Genomic DNA, 20656 nt, shown 5'->3' on the forward strand with positions numbered 1-20656 from the left:
AAAAACAATGAGAACTGACAGAAAATCGAACTGTATGGAAGTCTGACAACCAAGGAGTTAATCATAAAGGACACATGGACAATAACAAGGAGGATGGAAACAGGGGAAGGAGGAGGGAAGGGCTGGGGTGCTGGGGAGGGGTGGGGTAAAAGGCAAAAAAACTGTACTTGAACAATTTTAAAAATGTTTAAAATAAATAAATAAATAAATGGAAACAAACAGACAAAAAGGAGGTAAAGAAGAAACGTTCACCCAGACCAGTAGGAGGGGCAGAGACAGGCAGCTGGGTGGAAAGGACTTGCAGCAAGGTGGCAGCTGGAGAACCGAGGCAGGGAAGGTGGTGGCTGGTGCACCAGGTGAGGTGGCAGATGGTGGAGCAGGCATTCCCATGTTTGAGTGAAGATAAACGGGGAGGAAAAACTGGAGAGTAAGACAGACCACGATACCTAAGTTTCCAGTGTGGGAAAATAAAGCCTCAAAGCCTGTGACTAAAAAAACCTGTGAGGGTTGAGGTGGCAGGAGAAACTCGTAGCCTCACAGGAGTGTTCATTGGAGAGGCCCACAGGGTCCTAGAACCTACACAAAACTACCCACCCAGGAATCAGCACCAGAAGGGCCCAATTTGCTTGTGGATAGTAGCAGAAGTGACTAAAAGCAGCATTGTTCCATCTCAGACCTCTCCCTCACTGATAGCATCACAACACAGTGACTTGGGTTGCCCCACCCTGGTGAACACATAAGGCACCATCCCTTACTATGTAACAGGTGCACTGAGACAAAAATAAATGGCCCAAAAGAAAAAAGAGATTAAAGCTCCAGAAAAAAAAATACAACTAAGCAACGAAGAGATACCCAACCTATCAGATGCACAGTTCAAAACACTGGTAATCAGGAAACTCACAGAATTGGTTGAGTATGGTCACAAAATAGAGGGAAAAATGAAGGCTATGAAAAGTGAAATAAAGGAAAATGTACAAAGAACCAACAGTGAAGGAAAGGAAGCCAGGACTCAAATCAATGGTTTGGACCAGAAGGAAGAAAGAAACATCCAACTGCCGCGGTCCAGCCGCAGCAGAGTCCAGGGGGTCCCGAAGGTGCTATGAGGCGTCGGCGATGGGAGACAGACGACATCACGCCTCAGAGGACAGTGAAGCTCTGTTCCGTTTATTGCAAGCACAAATGGATTTTTATATTTTCTTTTTTGGCATAGATTAACATTTGCAAGTGTATAGCATGATCAGTTAAGCAGAAACATCAATACAAAGGTAACCAGGAAAAGTACGAAAGTTTCTATGGATTTAAATATATTAAACAAGGATTGTTTTGGCCAAAGTTTCCGTAGATTCAGGTATAGTGAACAAAGATTATTTTAACTAGGAGAGTCATAAATCAGACGATTAGACATTTTCAGAAATTGTTCATAGGGCAAAAGTATACGGTAGATTGAGCAGAGGCAATAAGGCTTATATGATATCTAACTTAGCTATCTATCTTTTCTGTCTAAAATGTTTCTCTGTGTACTATAAACTTTAGCTTCATAGTAACTATTTCTGTATACCTAATAGCTAACCAGCTTTTCTTATTTCTATGGCTGTCTAATTGATATATATTCCTATTCAAGGTAAAGGAGGGGGTGTTACTCTAACGACTTTTAGACATTCAGGGGCTTGTTGACTAGAAACGTATTGGTCTGATTATATCCTGTTTCTCCTTCGTGGTACATTAATCTTATGAGAAAGTTCTTTTGTTTTGACTCCCTAGAATTACAGGCAGGAGTATCGGGGTGTGTGGAATTAATTTCTGTCATTCCGTCTGCAGTCTCCTGTTTCTCTGGAACCCCTCTTGGGAAAGTCTTTTTCCCACCATTATGACGCACCATCCAAAAACCACCCATGATTAATAAAATGAAACACACTATAAGGGGAAGAGTGGGGAGTTTTCCTTTCCCATCTGGTCTTTGCCTTCCGGGAACATCTTCTGGGACTTTGTCAGCCAGCAAGAGTGGAACCGCTCCCAACATCCAACCAGAACAGAATGAAGAAACAAGAATTCAAACAAATGAGGAGAGACTTAGGAACCTCCAGGACATCTTGAAACATTCCAACATCTGAATTATAGGGGTGCCAGAAGGAGAAGAGGAAGAACAAAAAATTGAAAACTTATTTGAACAAATAATGAAGGAGAACTTCCCTAATCTGGCAAAGGAAATAGATTTCCAGGAAGTCCAGGAAGCTCAGAGAGTCCCAAAGAAGTTGGACCGAAGGAAGCACACACCAAGGCACATCATAATTACATTACCCAAGATTAAAGATAAGGAGAGAATCTTACAAGCAGCAAGAGAAAAGGACACAGTTACGTACAAAGGACTTCCCATAAGACTGTCAGCTGACTTCTCCAAAAAGACCTTACAGGCAAGAAGGGGCTGGAAAGAAGTATTCCAAGTCATGAAAGCCAAGGACCTACATCCAAGATTACCCTATCCAGCAAAGCTTTCATTTAGAATGGAAGGGCAGATAAAGTGCTCCGATGTCAGGGGGCTTTCACGCAGCCCCCCAGTCTGCCATGGATGAAGAATAAGTCGACCAAGACATGATCTGCTTGGGGAGGAGAGGTGACCGATCTCTCAAAGGAGAAGGGCCCAGAGCCTTTCTCTCTGCATGGGCTTTTATTAGGTCATTCGCACAGGAATACAGATAAAGCTCATCAATCATTGTTAGCCAGTAAGGGTTAAACAATACATGATTTACAGAGAACTTTGAGGGCTTATTCTGAGTTAACAGCCAATTAGTTAGAGGGCTATAAAACTTTAGGTGCCAGACTCATCTCAGGTCTGGACCCTTATCTTTTAAACTGAGGGTACAAATTAAGTAGGTTTCACAGGAATGTATGTATTTTTGTTAGGCCTGATTCCCCAGGGAATCTGCGCCTCCCAGCACAGGACTGCACTGCCCTCTGTTATTGTTTCAAGCTTAAGTCAGGCAAGGGAAGTAAGGCAGCCAAGAGATTAGGAGACTTCTTGCAGACAGAATGAGGACTCAGGCTATTTCAATGCCGAGGGGCGAGGGTCCATCACCCCGTTTCCACAGCCCCCCGAGTCCTTCCCTGCTAGCTTATTCCTGGTGACCAGAGCCTGTCTTAGGTTGATCCTCCCTTGAGGATTCTTACCCATCATTGGCTAACTGGCCAAACTCAGGGCCAAGCAGGGTGAAGTGGGCAGAGGTAGCATACCTTCCAGGGAGATAAGCTCTGTCTCCTTAGTGGCTTATGGTCCCAACTCTGACTCAGCCTTAACCATGGGGGGTTACAGCCTCTGAAACCAGGCAGGGCGGTTCCCAACACTCCTCAGATAAGGTCAAGTTAAAGAAATTCATCATCACCAAGCCCTTATTATATGAACTGTTAAAGGGATTTATCTAAGAAAAAGATGATAGAAACTATGAACAGTAAAACGACAACAAACTCACAACTATTAACAACCAAACCTAAAACAAAAACTAAGCAAACAACTAGATCAGGAACAGAACCAGAGAAATGGAGATCACATGGAGGGTTATCAGCAGGGGAGTGGGAGAGGGGGAAGGGGGGGAAAGGTACAGAGAATAAGTAGCATAAATGGTAGGTAAAAAATAGATGGGGGAGGTTAAGAATAGTATAGGAAATGTAGAAACCAAAGAATTTATATGACCCAAGGACATGATAAAGGAGGGGAATGTGGGTAGTAGGGAGTATGCAGGCTGAAGGGGAATAAAGGGGGAGAAATGGGACAAGTGTAATAGTATAGTCAATAAAATATATTTAAAAAATTTTTAATAACAAAATTTTACTTACCTAGTTATATTATGTAGTATAGTCAGTCAAAATTTCCAGAGCTACTTGTAATAGTAGGCAAACCATACAATATCATAAAGGAGATATTAGCATACCTCTCTTGTAACTAAAGCATTAAGCAAGGAAAGAAATTCAATAAGTGATATCTCTTGAATAGTACAGTTAATAAACAAGTCAATGGGTATATAGAGAACATAGAATCCTAAACCCATATTTTTAAACACACATGGAATCTTTACATGTAAACTGACTAGATGACATGCCATGAAGACTAATATACGACATATTCATTGCCATTTTGTAATTAAATTAGTATTCAGTAACAAAAAAATAACTAGGAAAAGAACATACAATTAGAAATTTTAAAACACATTTTTAAGTAATCGATGGGCCAAAGAGGGAATCATAATATAATCTAGAAAATATTTAGAACTGGAGTAACATAAATACTGTGCAGCAAGATATTTTATAGCTTTAACTACTACCATGAAAAAGGCTAAAACTTAATAAATTGTCAAACCTAATAAGTTAAAAAAATAATAGCATAGTAAAAACAGTAGAAATAATAAACAAATAAGAGAAAAAATTCATCAAACAGAAAACAAATGTATACAATAGAGAATACCACAGCCTCACTAAATCAGGTAGTTGGAAGGATTGTAAAATTGAGATAAATATTAGTTATAAAAAGGTATACAGTATATATATTTGTTACACATTAACAAATAAGATGATATGATAATCATCTTATTTGAAACAATATTAAGACAACAAACCTAAGAACTTCAAATTGTTACATTTCTAGAAAAAAATGAAATTCACTAAATCTGATTTAAGAAGTATTAGAAAATTCAAATTGTACTACAAGATTCAAGTAGTTCATATTTTAAATTATTTTAACAAAGAAAGCACAAGGCCTAGATGACTCTACTGCTAAGTTCTATATTATCTTTCAGCTAATAGAGAGAAGAATAAGATAATACTTCCAACCATTACTATGAGAATAGCAAAAGCCTCATGTCATAAACTGACAAGAAAATCATTAATTAATTTCATTCATAAACAGATTCAAAAATTCTAAACAAAATATTAGCAAACTGGATCTAAGAAGGTTGCTTTTATATTAGAAAATATATAAATAAAATTCCTATTTTAATGAGTTAATGAGAGAAACATAATTATTATCACAATGGATGCAGAAAAATCAATTATACATGATAAAATGTATTGGTGAATAGGATTGGGGGGGAAAGTGCCTAATTTTATAAATGGCAAAACTCTATAGTAAATATAATATTCAATGACTCATTAAAACCATTTCTTTAAAAAAATGAAGAACTGGATGAGAGTGACTGCTATTACCATTTCTATTAAACATTACACATTACGTCTTAATCATTTGTGTAATGTAGAAGAAAAATATAACAAATGCAGAATGGAAAGAAATAAACTACTATTCAAAAATGCCACAAATCTGAGGGACTACTATTAGAGTATGGAAACCAGATGCCAGGGCCAGTCAAGTGAGCACATGAAACGTGGACTCGCTAGGACTCTGTAAAAAATTGTCATTCCAACAGTGTGCGTCTAGATGGCCACACCAGGTTTAGAGCATTGTACTATTTAGTTGACTTATATTCCATTCTGACCAGTCAATGCCCCTACTGAACTGGATGATATTTATTTTTAATAACACATTTTTGTCAGTTTTTACCTTTTCCCATCCCTAAAGAATCATTCATTATTTTATCAGGTAAGATATTGTTTCTCTTCCTCACCAAAGATCTTTCTCCTCTTTGGAGGTTAGAAGGTAGTCATGATTGCCACTGGGTAAACCCAAAAGATACCAGACTATATCTGTACTGTGTAGTATGGTAGCCACTAGCCACATGTGGTTATTTAAACTTACATTTAAATCTATTGAAATTAAGTACAATTTAAAATTCAGTTCCATAGCTACACTAGCCACATTTCAAGTGCTCAATAACCATATGGGCATATTAGTACAGCCATAGAACTTTTCCATAATCATGCAAAGTTATATTAGATAGTATTGATCTATAAAATTAGTGCCATTTTTGGCATTTGTTCAAGTGGACAATATCCAAAATTCAATCTGGATCAATTATTTGTTTCGATATCCAGTTAAGATCTACACAAGACAGAATTACTTTGGCTTTGACACTTGAGGTTTTACTGTTTGGTCATCTCTATTTTGCTCAAAATGTCTTACATGAATTTTCTTTTCAGCCTTTTATTTTCTTCCCCCCAAAACTGAAATCATTATCAAAATTCTACAATTCCATTTCATAAATTAAGCATGTTCATATCTCCAGGAACTTAGCCTCTAATTACTATTTATATTAAATATGTTCTTTGGAAAGTTATTAGCTACCCATTAACTGGTTTCTTTGAAGATTTTTGTGCTCATGAATAAATCATAATTTTCCAATTTGTACCCTACTATTGAATTTTAGCCTGTATCTCCTATGTTTACCTCCATTACTTGATTGATTAGGTTTAAAAATGTGAAAAATAGACAGTAGTTGATTTCTGTTCATAATGGGTGCCAGGAAGACTTACGTGGACACACCCACTTAATCAAGAAGACTTTTCAAAATTCCTCAATTATCAACATCTGATGCAGATTCCAGCCGTCAAGATCCTGTGTTGTGGCAGCAATAGATAAATACACATGGACTACAGAAATCCTGTGGAGAAAAAGGGACTGTGTGGCTGCTCTCTGAGTCAGAGAGAGGGCCCCCTCCTGGACAGGCTTTTATTGTTTTTCTAGGCACCTTACATCAGGGATGGTCCTCATTTACTATGCATAGGTTTGATTTGGGTGGTCTCCTTTTACAGACAACAAAGGAGAGGATGTCACTAAATACATCAAAGAAGGAGGATATTTGCAATGTAAAGGGAGAAGTGGTCCAACCGGTTATGCTCCATACTTGGGAGGTCTAGCTCAGATTTTAGGAAGTTAAAGATACTCTGTAAACATTTACTGCCTCAATTCAGGGTGAGGGAGTTTTAGCAAGAGCAAGCCTCATAGGGGTTTAGGTACAATGCAGGCCTGTGATTCCCCACAGGAGAACCTATCTGTGGGCGGGGGTCCTGCCCGCAGAACCTAGCTCCCCACTGGCTTTTCTGAGTGGCGTCTGGGCCACATTTCCCACACTTGGAATGGTTCCCCATAAACATCAACTACCATGTGCTATCTAGCGGAACAAACCTTTTGGGAAGTAATTAGTATTCTTCAATTATAATCATCTGATTTTTAACTCCCTGAGCTTGGCTTGATCATAAATTGGAAGATTTGTTGTCCTGGGGATAGTACATTTCCTATAATGATATCCTATCTTATCATCTTTTTAGGAAATGAACATAACATGTCAAATGCCACCAGAAATTTCATACTTAAATCGTTATTGCTTTTTCCCAATTACAACCTGGCTAAGTGCATCGCTGACTATTTTACTTTCTACCAGATGACAAAATGGTGCTCCATAAAAAAACATGCTGCCTACTTAAACTGTGATAAAGAAAGTAAGTATCCCAGGAGTTCCTAAATTTCTAGGAAGTTAGTCTCAGGGTCAGCCAATGAAAAGTGAGGAAAATCTGCCATTACTTCAAAAGAGAAAGTGAGGCCACATGTTCAGGACATGGAGTCATTTTACAAGGCTGGGGATAAACCATTGTAAATACAATAAAATGTCAGAAGCAAATCAAATTCAAGGTAAGTTTAAAGTTGTCATCAGATACAGAACTAACCTACTAAAAATACATCACTTAATAAATTTACATATATGTTATATTAAATCTTCACAAACTCAAGATATATTTTTAACTTTATTTCAATTGTTGACATAATTAGAGATGTCCCATGTTCCCTGCCTTTGCCCATTTCTACTCAGCCTATTCTGCTTCTCTTATGCTATGAGCACACTGATGCCTGTGTCTTTGAGTTATGCAAATACAATCACTGGCCAATCCCCTCATCTTTTATCCAGTCCCTCCATTCCTCCTTCCACACTGAAAGCAATCAGTCTGTTCCATGTGTCCATGCCTCTATTGCTATTTTGTTCATCAGTTTATTTTTTTCATTAGATTCACATATAAATGATATCATAAGGCATATGTCTTTCTCTGACTGCCATGTTTCACTTAGATAAAAACCTCTAGGTACATGGATGCTTTCCCAGGAGAATTTTAAAAAACATTTAAGAAAGACCTAATTCCTATCTTTTGCAGATTATTCCAGAAAATCCAAGAAGATTGAAGACTCCCAAACTCTTTTTATGAAGTCAGCATCATCCTAACTCCAAAACCAAATAATGACACAACATAGAAAGACAACTATAGGCCAATATCACTGATGAATATAGCCACTAAAATCCTCAGCAAAATATTGGCAAACTGCATCCACTAATACATTAAAGAGATCATACAACATGATATAGTGGGATTCATTCCAGGGATGCAAGATGGTACAATATTCACAAATCAATACACATAATACATCACATAAGCAAAAGAAAAGAGAAAAATCACATGATTATATCAATGGATGTGGAAAAAGCATTTGATAAGATACAGCACCCACTTATAAAAACACTCAGCAAAGTGGGAATAGAGAGAGCATAATAAACACCATACATGAGAGACCTACAGCCAACATCATACTCAATGGGCAAAATCTAAAAACTTCCCAACTAATATCAGGAATAAGACAAGGTTGTCCACTTTCACCACTTCTATTCAACATAGTATTGGAAGTTCTAGCCACAGCAATTAGACAAGAAAAGGAAATAAAAGGCATCCAAATTGGAGAAGAGGAAACAAAACTGTCATTGTTTGCAGATGACATGATATAGTACATAGAAAATCCTATAGACTCCACAAAAAAACTGCTCAACCTAATAAATGAATTTGGCAAAACAGCAGGATAAAAAGTCAATATTCAGAAATCAAAGGCATTTTTGTACACCAACAATGAAATATCAGAAACAGAAATCAGGGGAAAAACCCATTTGCTACAGCAACAAGAAAAAGAATGTACTTAGGAATAAACCTAACCAAGGAGGTAAAAAAGATGTACTCAGAAAACTACACAACACTGAACAAAGAAATTAAGTAAGACACACACAAATGGAAATATACTGTGTTCATGGATTGGAAGAATTAACATCACCAAAATGTCCATACTACCCAAAGCAATTTATAGATTCAACACAATCCCTATTAAAACATATTTCACAGATACACACCAACATTTTTTAATTTATATGGAACCATAAACAATGCCAAAGAGCCACAGCAATTTTGAGAAAGAAGAACAAAGTAAGAGGAATCACATTTCCTGATATGAAACTATATTACAAGGCCACAGTAATCAAAACAGTCTTGTACTGGCATAAGACCAGTCACATAGATCAATGGAACAGAATAGAGAGCCCAAAAATAAACTCAAGTCCCTATGGTCAATTGTTATTTGACAAAGGGGAAAACAGCAAAAAATGGAGTAAAAATAGCCTGTCCTACAAATGGTGCTGGGGTATTGTGACACCTACATGCAAAAAAAATGAAAGTCAAGTACCAACTTAAACCATACAAAAAATAAACTCAAGGTGGATAAAAGACTTAAATATAAGTTGTGACACCATAAATGTCCTAGAGGAGCACATAGGCAGGAAAATCTTGGATATTTCTCTCAGCAATATTTTCACCAATATGTCCTGTACAACAAGAAACAAAAAGTAAAGAATAAACAAAAGGAACCTCATAAAAATAAAAAGCTTTTGCACAGCTAAAGAAAACAGCAGTAAAGTGAAAAGGGAACCAACCATGGGAAAATATATTTACCAATGATATCTCAGACAAGGGTTTGAACTCCCATATATAAAGAACTCACACAACTGCACTCCAGGAAGTCACAACAACCCAATTAAAAAATGGGCAAAGACTTGAACAGATACTTCTCCAAAGAGGATATACAGAGAGCCCAGAGACATATGAAAGGATGCTCAGCATCACTAGTCATCAGATAGATGTAAAATAAAACCACAATGAGATACCACTTTATCCCTGTCAAAATGGCCATCATAAGCAAATCAAAAAACAACAAGTGCTGCTGAAGAAAGAAATTAGATTATTAGGTAGAAAATAGACAGGGGGAGGGTAAGAATAGTATAGGAAATATAGAAGCCAAAGAATTTATATGTATGACCCATGCACATGAACTAAAGTGGGGGAATATGGGCAGGAGCAGGTGTGCAGTGCAGAGGGGAGTAAAGGGGGGACAATAGGAGAACAGTAATAGCATAATCAATAAAATATATTTTTTTAAAAAGGCATGGGTTTATTTCTGGGCTCTATGCTCTGTTCCATTGATTGATAAACCTGTTCTTATGCTAACACCAGACTGTTTTGATTATACTTGCCTTGTAGTATAGTTTGATGTCAGGTATTGTGATACCTCCAATTTTGTTGTTCTTTCTCAAGATTGCTGAGGCCATTCAGGGTCTTTTCTGGTTCCATACACATTTTTGGAATAGTTGTTCTATATCTGTGAAATATGCTATTGACAGTTTAATAGGAATTACATTGAATCTATAGATCGCTTTGAGTAGTATGGATCTCTTAACAATGCTAATTCTTTCAATCCATGAACACAGTATATGCTTCCATTAATTTGTATCTTCCTTAATTTCTTTCTTCAGTGCTGTGTAGTTTTCCAAGTACAGGTCTTTTACCTCCTTGGTTAGGTTCATTCCTAGATGCTTTATTTTTCTTGTTGCTATATCAAATGGAATTTTTTCCTGATTTCTTTCTGACTTTTTGTTGTTGGTGTACAAAAATGCCTTCAGTTTCTGAATAGTGATTTTGTATCCCACTTCTCTGTAAAGTTCACTTATTAGTTGCAGAATGACAAATAATCTAATTAAAAAATGGGCAAAGGACCGGAGCAGACACTTCTTCAAGGAGATAAGAGGGCCCAGAGACATATGAAAAGATGCTCAGCATCACTAGCCATCAGACAGATGCAAAGTAAAGCCACAATAAGATAGCACTTCACAACTGTCAGAATGGTCATCATAAACAAATCAACAAAGAACAAGTGTTGGAGAGGATGAGGAGAAAAGGGAACTCTAGTGCATTTTTGTTGGGAATGCAGACTGGTGCAGCCACTGTGGAAAACAGTATGGAATTTCCTCAGAAAAATAAAATTGGGACTGCTTTTTGACCCAGCAATTCCACTGCAGGGATTATACCCTAAGAATCCTGAAACCCTAATTCAAAAGAACCTATGCACCCCAGTGTTCACAGCAGCACAATTTACAATAGTCAGGTGCTGGAAACAACCTACGTGCCCATTAGTAAATGAGTGGATCAAAAACTGTGGGACATTTACACAATGGAATACTATGCAGCTGAAAGAAAGAAGGAATTCCTATCCTTCAGGACAGCATGCATAGAACTAGAGAGTATTATGCTAAGTGAAATAAACCAGACAGTTAAAAGATATATACCATATAATCTCATCTATAAGTGAAACCTAATCAACAAAACAAATGAGCAAGCAAAATATAACCAAAGACATTGAAATTAAGAACAATCTGACAGTAACCAGAGTAGAGGTGTGAGGGGATGATGTGGGGAAAGGGGGGAACAGTTGTCAGGGAACAGTTTTCAAGGAACATGTATAAAGGACACATGGACAAAGTCAAGGGGGGTAGGATTAAGGGTGGAGGTGGGGATGGCTGGGGTGGGAGGAGTGGTGGGAGGAAAATGGAGACAACTGTACTTGAACAACAATAAAAAATTATTATTCAAATTGTAGTTGTGTAGCAGAACAATCACCTCGCACACTCTAAATACTTCTCAACTTATCCTAACATTTTATTTTATCATATATTTCTTCCTATTTGTTGTTTTCTTAGTCCTTGTTCATTATGTCAATATTCTGCAGTAAGATCTCTTTTTCTCTCTCCCTTTGCCACTCTCAGATACTGAAAAGACTGTTTATTCTTTGGAAGAGAAAATGATTGGAAGATATATGATTATGATGAGCACCATAGGCCTTATTTGCCTTCTTTTGGTTTTCCTTTGGGAAACAACTCTGTGGAAACTAAGAACATTTCTTCATCAGTACATTTACTTTGGTATCTATAAGACATACAAGAAGGTGAGTAATGAAGCATGGACCTTAAGAATAACTCTAACAAAATGAAATATGAGACCTGAAAAGCATGTAGTTACATATGACTACTTCAGCTGGAGAAAACTCTATGTCCCCACAATTTTGATGGGGACACAAACAAGCTGGAATTATCATCTGGAGGGCAGGCCCTTTTGTAGTGTAGGCTACCCCACAAACTGAGTGTTCTAGGAACACATGTGTGTCATTGTATCAGCTGGCATTGTTGTGAGAGGCTGCATTTGACTTCAGTAAAGTGTTTTTGAAGACTCTTTTAACGAATTTGCTCATTTCATGATGGATGATTTACAAGCACATCGGCCAACACTATACTGAATGTTCAGCAGTTTTTGACCAAAAAACGGCATGATCCCCATGCCCCCCATTCCCCCTGATATCACAGCAAATAATTTTTTTTATTTCCCCCAGATAAAAAAATTCCTAAAAGGGAAACGTTTTGCTGATGTGGAAGAGGTGAAACAAAAAACAGCAGAAGCACTAAAATGCATCAAAATTGATTATTTCAAAAACTGAAGTAGTGGGAAACATGTATTGATAGGTGTATTGTATCAAATACAATACAGTAGAGGGTACTTTGAAGATGACAGAAGTTTAAAAATATAAGAATAAATACACAACTTTTTACAAACAAATTCTGGGATTTGATGAGTCATTCTCATATATATCCTTAAATTAAATTTATTAAGGTATGATTTACCTACAATAAACTGCATTCATTTTGTTGTTCATTTCAAAAAACCAAGTTTTATTTATTAATTTGATCTATTATTGACTATTTTCTCTTTCATTGATTTTTTTTGTTATTTACAATTGTCAGTTATTATTTACAGAAAGAGGAAGGGAGGGAGAAAAAGGAAAAAAACATCAACTGGTTGCCTCTCTCACACTCTCAACTGGGGACCTGGATAGCAACCCAGGCATGTCCCCTGACCAGGAATCAAACAGGAAACCTTTTGGTTCACAGGCTGGCACTCAATGCACTGAGGCACACCAGCCAGTGCTATTCTAATTTCTTTTTTTTTTAATTTATTTTACTGTTGTTCATGTACAGTTGTCTGCATTTACTCCCCACCACAACCACCCCAACACCCCAGCCATCCCCTGCTTCCAATCCCCTTGGTTTTGTCCATGTGTCCTTTATAGTTGTTCCTGGAAACCCTTCCTCTCTTCCTCCCCATTATCCCACCATCCCACCTCCTCCAGTTACTGTCAGATTCTTCTTAATTTCAATGTCTCTGGTTATATTTTGCTTGCTTATTTGTTTTGTTGATTAGTTCCACGTTAAGGTGACATCATATGGTATTTGTCTTTTACTGCCTGGCTTATTTCCCTTAGCATAATGCTCTCCAGTTCCATCCATGTTGTCCCAAAGGGTAGGAGCTCCTTCTTTCTTTCTGCTGCGTAGTATACCATTGTGTAAATGTACCATAGTTGGGGTTTTTTCCATTTTATTTTTAATGTAATCTTTATTGTATTTTTTCCCATTACCATTTAGTCACCTTATACTCCCCCACCCCCCACAATCACCACACTGTTGTCCATGTCCATGAGTCCTTTTTCCTTTTTGCTCAATGTACCATAGTTTTTTGATCCACTCATTTACTGATGGGAACTTAGGTAACTTCCAGCACTTGGCTATTGTAAATTGTATTGCTATGAACATTGGGGTGCATAGTTTCTTTTGTATTGCTGTTTCAGGGTACTTAGGAAAAAATCACAGCAGTAGAATTGCTGGGTCAAAAGGCAATTCCATTTTTAGTTTTCTGAGGAAATTCCATACTACAGCCTGCACAAGTCTGCAGTCCCACCAACAGTGCACCAGGGATCCCTTTTCTCCACATCCTCTCCAACACTTGTTGTTTGTTGATTTGTTTATGATGGCCATTCTCACTGCTGTAAAGTGGTATCTCATTGGTGTTTTAATTTGCATCTCTGATGTCTAGTGAAGATGATCATCTTTTCATATGTCTCTGGGCCCTCTATATGTACTCCTTGGAACAGTGTCTGTTCAAGTATTTGCCCATTTTTTAATCAGGTTGTTAGTCTTCCTCGAATGGAGTCATGTAAATTATTTATATATTTTGGAGGTCAGACCCTTGACTGAGGTATTATTGGCAGATGTGTTTTCCCACACAGTTGATTCTCTTTTCGTTTTAATGTTGTTTTCTTTAGCCATGCAGAAGCTTTTTAATTTGATGAGGTCCCATTTGTTTATTCTTTCCTTTATGTCCCTTGCTTTAGGGGATATATCCATGAAAATATTGCTGTGTGGAATGTCTGAGATTTTCCTGCCTGTTTTGCTCTAGGACTTTTAGGGTGGAATGGCTTATATTTAAGTCTTTTATCCACCTTGAATTTATTTTTGTGTATGGTGTAAGTTGATGATCAAGTTTCATTTTTTTGCATGTAGCTATACAGATCTCCCAATAACATTTGTTGAAGAAGAGATATTTACTCCATTTTATGTTTCTGCCCCCTTTGTCAAATATTAATTGAGCATAGAGGCCATAAAGACCTATTTGTTTCCCTAGAGACCTGGGTTGGGTTCTAGGTTCTCTGTTACGTTCCATTGGTGTATGTGTCTGTCCTTATGCCACTACCAGACTGTTTTGGTTACAGTAGCCTTGTAATACAGTTTGATATCAGGTATTGTGATCCCTCCTACTTTGTTTTTCTTTATCAAAATTGGTGTAGGTATTAGGGATCATTTATGCTTCCATATAAATTTTGGAAGTGTTTGTTCTATATCTGTGAAATATGTTGTAATAGGGATTGTGCTGAATCTATAAATTGCTTTGGGTAGTATGGACATTTTGATAATGTTAATTCTTCTGATCCATGAACACGGTATATGTTTCCATTTGTTGCTGTCTTCCTTCATTACTTTCTTCAGTGTTGTGTAGTTTTCTGAGTACAGGTCTTTTACCTCCTTGGTTAGGTTTATTCCTAGGTACTTTATTTTTCTGTTGCTATATCAAATGGGATTTTTTTTTCTGATTTCTTTTTCTCATATTTCACTGTTGGTGTACAAAAATTCCTTAGATTTCTGAATATTGACATTGTATCCTATTGTTTTGGCAAATTCATTAATGAGGTCAAGTGGTTTTTTTGTGGAGTCTGTAGGATTTTTTATGTACACTAGCACATCATCTGAAAAAATGACAGTTTTGCTTCCTGTTTTCCAACTTGGATGCCTTGTATTTCTTTTTCTTGTCTCATTGCTGTGGCTAGGACTTCCAATACTATGTTGAATATGAGTGGTGAAAGCAGACATCTTTGTCTTGTTCCTCTTCTCAATGGGAAACCTCTAAGTTTTTGTCCATTGAGTATAATGTTGGCTGTAGGTCTCTCATATATGGCCTTTATTATGTTGAGGAATGCTCCCTCTATTCCCATTTTGCTGAATATTTTTATTATAAATGGGTACTATACCTCATTGAATGTGTTTTAGACATCTATTGAAATGATCAACTGATTTTTGTCGTTCATTTTGTTTATGTGGTGTATTACATTTATTTTTTTTTTTTTTTTTTTTTGAAAAATAGCATGTTTTATTTTTTTTTTTTTTAATTTATTTATTGTTATTTAATTACAGTTGTATGCCTTTTCCCCCATCCCTTCACCCCACCCCAGGTGAACCCACTTCCCTCCCCCCTCTCCACCCTCCCCCTTGGATTTGTTCATGTGTCCTTTATAGTAGTTCCTGTAATCCCCTCTACCTACTGTCCCCGCCCCCACCCCCCACCCCCGCCCTTGCTATTGTTACATTGTTCTTAACTTCAATGTCTCTGGTTATATTTTGTTTGCTTTTTCCTTCTATTGCTTATGTTCCAGTTAAAGGTGAGATCATATGGTATTTGTCCCTCACTTCCTGGCTTATTTCACTTAGCATAATGCTCTCCAGTTTCATCCATGCTGTTGCAAAGGGTATAAGCTCCTTCTTTCTCTCTGCTGCGTAGAATTCCATTGTGTAAATATACCATAGTTTTTGGATCCACTCGTTTGCTGATGGGCACTTCGGTTGCTTCCAGTATTTGGCTATTGTAAATTGTGCTGCTATGAACATTGGGGTGCACAGATTCTTTTGGATTGGTGTTTCAGTGTTCTTAGGGTATAATCCCAGCAGCGGAATTGCTGGGTCAAAGGGCAGTTCCATTTTTAGTTTTCTGAGGAAATTCCATATTGTTTTCCACAGTGGCCTCACCAGTCTGCATTCCCACCAACAGTGCACTAGGGTTCCCTTTTCTCCGCATCCTCTCCAACATTTGTTTGTGGATTTGTTTATGTTGGCCATTCTGACTGGTGTGAGATGATACCTCATTGTGGTTTTAATTTGCATCTCTCTGATGGCTAGTGATGCTGAGCATCTTTTCATATGTCTCTGGGCCTTCTGTATGTCTTCCTTGGAGAAGTGTCTGTTCAAGTCCTTTGCCCATTTTTTAATTGGGTTGTTTGTCTTCCTGGAGTGGAGTCGTGTGAGTTCTTTATATATTTTGGAGATCAGGCCCTTGTCTGAGGTATCATTGGCAAATATGCTTTCCCATATTGTTGGTTCTCTTTGTAATTTGGTGCTGTTTTCTTTAGCCATGCAGAAGCTTTTTATTTTGATGAGGTCCCATTTGTTTATTCTTTCCTTTATGTCCCTTGCTTTAGGGGATGTGTCTGTGAGGATGTTGCTGCGTGGAATGTCTGAGATTTTCCTGCCAATGTTTTCTTCAAGGACTTTTATGGTGATACGGCTTATATTTAAGTCTTTTATCCATCTTGAGTTTATTTTCGTGTATGGCGTAAGTTGGTGATCGAGTTTCATTTTTTTGCACGTAGCTGTCCAGATCTCCCAACACCATCTGTTGAAGAGACTGTTTTTGCTCCATTTTATGCTCCTGCCTCCTTTGTCAAATATTAATTGATCGTATAGATTTGAGTTTATTTCTGGGCTCTCTATTCTGTTCCATTGGTCTATGAGCCTGTTTTTATGCCAGTACCAGGCTGTTTTGATTACCGTTGCCTTGTAATACAGTTTGATATCAGGTATTGTGATACCTCCTGCTTTGTCCTTCTTTCTCAAAATTGCTGCTGCTATTCGAGGTCGTTTATGGTTCCATATGAATTTCTGTAATGTTTGTTCTATATCTGTGAAATATGTCATGGGTACTCTAATAGGGATTGCATTGAATCTATAAATTGCTTTGGGTAGTATGGCCATTTTGATGATGTTAATTCTTCCAATCCATGAACATGGTACATGCTTCCATTTGTTTGTATCTTCCTTAATTTCTTTCTTCAGTGTTGTGTAGTTTTCTGAGTACAGGTCTTTTACCTCCTTGGTTAGGTTTATTCCTAGGTACTTTATTTTTCTTGTTGCTATATCGAATGGGATTTTTTTCCTGATTTGTGTTTCTGCAGTTTCGTTGTTGGTGTACAGGAATGCCTTTGATTTCTGGGTATTGACTCTGTATCCAGCTATTTTGCCAAATTCATTTATTAGGTCGAGTAGTTTTTGAGTGGAGTCTATAGGGTTTTCCATGTACACTATCATGTCGTCTGCAAACAGTGACAGTTTCATTTCCTCCTTTCCAATTTGGATGCCTTTTATTGCTTTTTCTTGTCTGATTGCTGTGGCTAGGACTTCCAATACTATGTTGAATAGGAGTGGTGAGAGAGGGCATCCTTGTCTTGTTCCTGATCTTAGTGGGAAAGCTCTAAGTTTTTGTCCATTGAATGTGATGCTGGCTGTAGGTCTCTCATATATGGCCTTAATTATGTTGAGGACTGCTCCCTTTATTCCCACTTGGCTGAGTGTTTTTATCAGAAATGGGTGCTGTATCTTATCGAATGCTTTTTCCGCATCTATTGATATGATCATGTGATTTTTGTCTTTGCTGTTGTTGATGTGATGTATTATGTTTATTGATTTGCGAATATTGTACCATCCTTGCATCCCTGGGATGAATCCCACTTGGTCATGGTGGATGATCTTTTTAATATATTGCTGGATGCGGTTTGCTAATATTTTGTTGAGAATTTTAGCGTCTATGTTCATCAGCGATATTGGCCTGAAGTTTTCTTTCTTCGTTGTGTCTTTATCTGGTTTTGGGATTAGGATGATGTTGGCTTCATAAAAAGAGTTTGGGAGTCTTCCATCAGTTTGGATTTTTTCGAATAGTCTGTGAAGGATAGGGGTTAGTTCTTCCTTAAATGCTTTGTAGAAATCTCCTGTGAAACCATCTGGTCCAGGGCTTTTGTGTGATGGGAGTTTCTTGATGACTGCTTCAATTTCCTTTGCTGATATTGGTCTGTTCAGGTTTTCTGCTTCTTCTTCAGTCAGTTTTGGAAGATTATATTTTTCTAGAAATGTGTCCATTTCATCTAGGTTTTCAAATTTCTTAGCATATAGGTCTTCATAGTAATTTCTTACGATCCTTTGTATTTCTGTGGTATCAGTTGTAATCTCTCCACTTTCATTTCTAATTCTGTTTATTTGGATCCTCTCTCTTTTCTTCTTGATAAGCCTACTTAAAGGCTTGTCGATTTTGTTTATCTTTTCAAAGAACCAGCTTCTGGATTCATTGATCCTTACAATTGTGCTTTTAGTCTCTATGTCATTTAGTTCTGCTCTGATCTTGGTTATTTCCTTCCTTCTGCTTGCTCTGGGCTGTCTTTGTTGTTGTTCCTCCAGTTCTTGTAGGCGTAGGGTTAGGTTGTTTGTGTGAACTGTTTCTAACTTCTTAAGGTAGGCCTGTATTGCTATGAACTTCCCTCTCAGGACTGCCTTAGCTGTGTCCCATAGGTTTTGGGTTGTTGTGAGTTCGTTTTCATTTGTTTCCAGGAAGTTTTTGATTTCTTCCCTAATCTCGTTCTTGACCCATTCATTGTTTAATAGCATGCTATTCAGTCTCCATGATTTTGAGTGTTTTGGGTTTTTACCCTTGGGGTTGGTTTCTAGTTTCAGACCCTTGTGGTCAGAGAAGATGCTTGATATGATTTCAATTTTCTTGAATTTGTTGAGGGTTGCTTTGTGTCCTATCATGTGGTCTATCTTTGAAAAAGATCCATGGACACTTGAAAAGAATGTGTATTTTGCTTCTTTGGGATGAAAAGCTCTGTATATATCAGTTAAGTCCATTTCCTCTAGGGTATTGTTAAGTGACACAATATCTTTGTTAATCTTTTGTTTGGAAGACCTGTCCATTTTTGATAGTGGGGTGTTAAAATCCCCTACTATAATTGTGTTGCTGTCAATATCTTTCTTGAAATCCTCCAAGATTTTCTTTATGTATTTGGGTGCTCCTATGTTGGGTGCATATATATTTATAATGTTTATGTCTTCTTGGTGGATTCTTCCTTTGAGTATTATGAAGTGACCTTCTGGGTCTCTCTTTATGGCCCTTCTTTGGAAGTCTATTTTGTCTGATATGAGTATTGCTACCCCTGCTTTTTTTTCCTGTCCGTTTGCTTGGAAAATTTGTTTCCAGCCCTTCACTTTCAGTCTGTGTGAGTCTTTTGTCCTGAGATGGGTTTCTTGTAGGCAGCATATGTGTGGGTCATGTTTTCTTATCCATTCAGCTGTTCTATGTCTTTTGATTGGAGCATTTAATCCATTTACATTTAAGGTTATTATCGATAGGTAGTTATTCATTGCCATTATTTCCTACCTGTGTTCCTCTGTCTTTCTCTTTTCCTTCCTTTCCTTAAAGCAGTCCCTTTAGCATCTCTTGCAGAGCTGGTTTGGTGGAGCTGTATTCTTTTAGACTTCTTTTGTCTGGGAAGCTCTTTATTTGGTCTTCTATCTTGATTGAGAGCCTTGCTGGGTAAAGTAGTCTTGGTTGGAGGCCTCTGGTTCTCATTACTTGGAATATTTTTTGCCATTCTCTTCTGGCTTGGAGCGTTTCCATTGAGAAGTCAGTTGCTAACCTTATTGGGGCTCCCTTGTATGTTACTTCCTTTTTCTCCCTTGCTGCCTTTAAGATCCTCTCTTTGTCTTGGAAATTTGCCATTTTAATTATGATGTGTCTTGCAGTGGGTCTCTTTGGGTTCCTCTTGTTTGGGACTCTCTGTGATTCCTGGATTTGGGTGACTTTTTCTCTCCTCAGATTAGGGAAATTTTCCATCATTACTTTTTCAAACAGGTTTTCTATCCCTTGCTCTTCTTCTTCTCCTTCTGGTATTCCTATTATACGGATGTTGTTACGTTTCATGTTGTCCTGCATTTCCCTTATTGCCTCTTCATTCTTTCTGAGCCTCTTTTCCTTTTCTTGTTCCTTCTGGGTGTTTTTTTCTACTTTATCCTCCAGCTCGCTGATCCGATCCTCTGCTTCATCAAGTCTGCTTTTAATTCCTTCTACTGTGTTCTTCAATTCAGAAATTGTATTCTTCATTTCCTCTTGGCTCTTGTTGATATTTTCTATTTCCTTTTTCATGTTGATATAGTTTGCAGTGAGTTCATTGTAGTTTCCTTGTAGTTTCTGGTAGTTCTCTTTGAGCTCAGAGAGCTCAGTGAGCTTCCTGATGACCATTGCTTTGAACTCAGTATCTGATAGTTGACTTGCCTCTTTTTCGGTTAGTATTCTTTCTGAGACTTCCTCCTTTCCTTTCATTTGGGAATTG

General features: G+C 37.5%; 1 protein-coding gene across 1 annotated transcript in view; it reads left to right on the top strand.

Annotated features, from left to right (window-relative positions):
- The window catches only part of LOC112304861 (phospholipid-transporting ATPase ABCA3-like), a 298559-nt gene that overhangs the window by 186323 nt on the left and 91580 nt on the right, over nucleotides 1–20656 (top strand). The window contains exons 22-23 of the mRNA XM_024560544.2: nucleotides 7207–7377; nucleotides 11838–12016. Of these exons, the coding sequence (XP_024416312.2) occupies nucleotides 7207–7377; nucleotides 11838–12016 (350 nt within the window). The remainder of the gene's footprint in view (nucleotides 1–7206; nucleotides 7378–11837; nucleotides 12017–20656) is intronic.

The sequence above is a fragment of the Desmodus rotundus genome, chromosome 1, assembly GCF_022682495.2.
Source record: "Desmodus rotundus isolate HL8 chromosome 1, HLdesRot8A.1, whole genome shotgun sequence".
Lineage (NCBI taxonomy): Eukaryota > Metazoa > Chordata > Mammalia > Chiroptera > Phyllostomidae > Desmodus > Desmodus rotundus.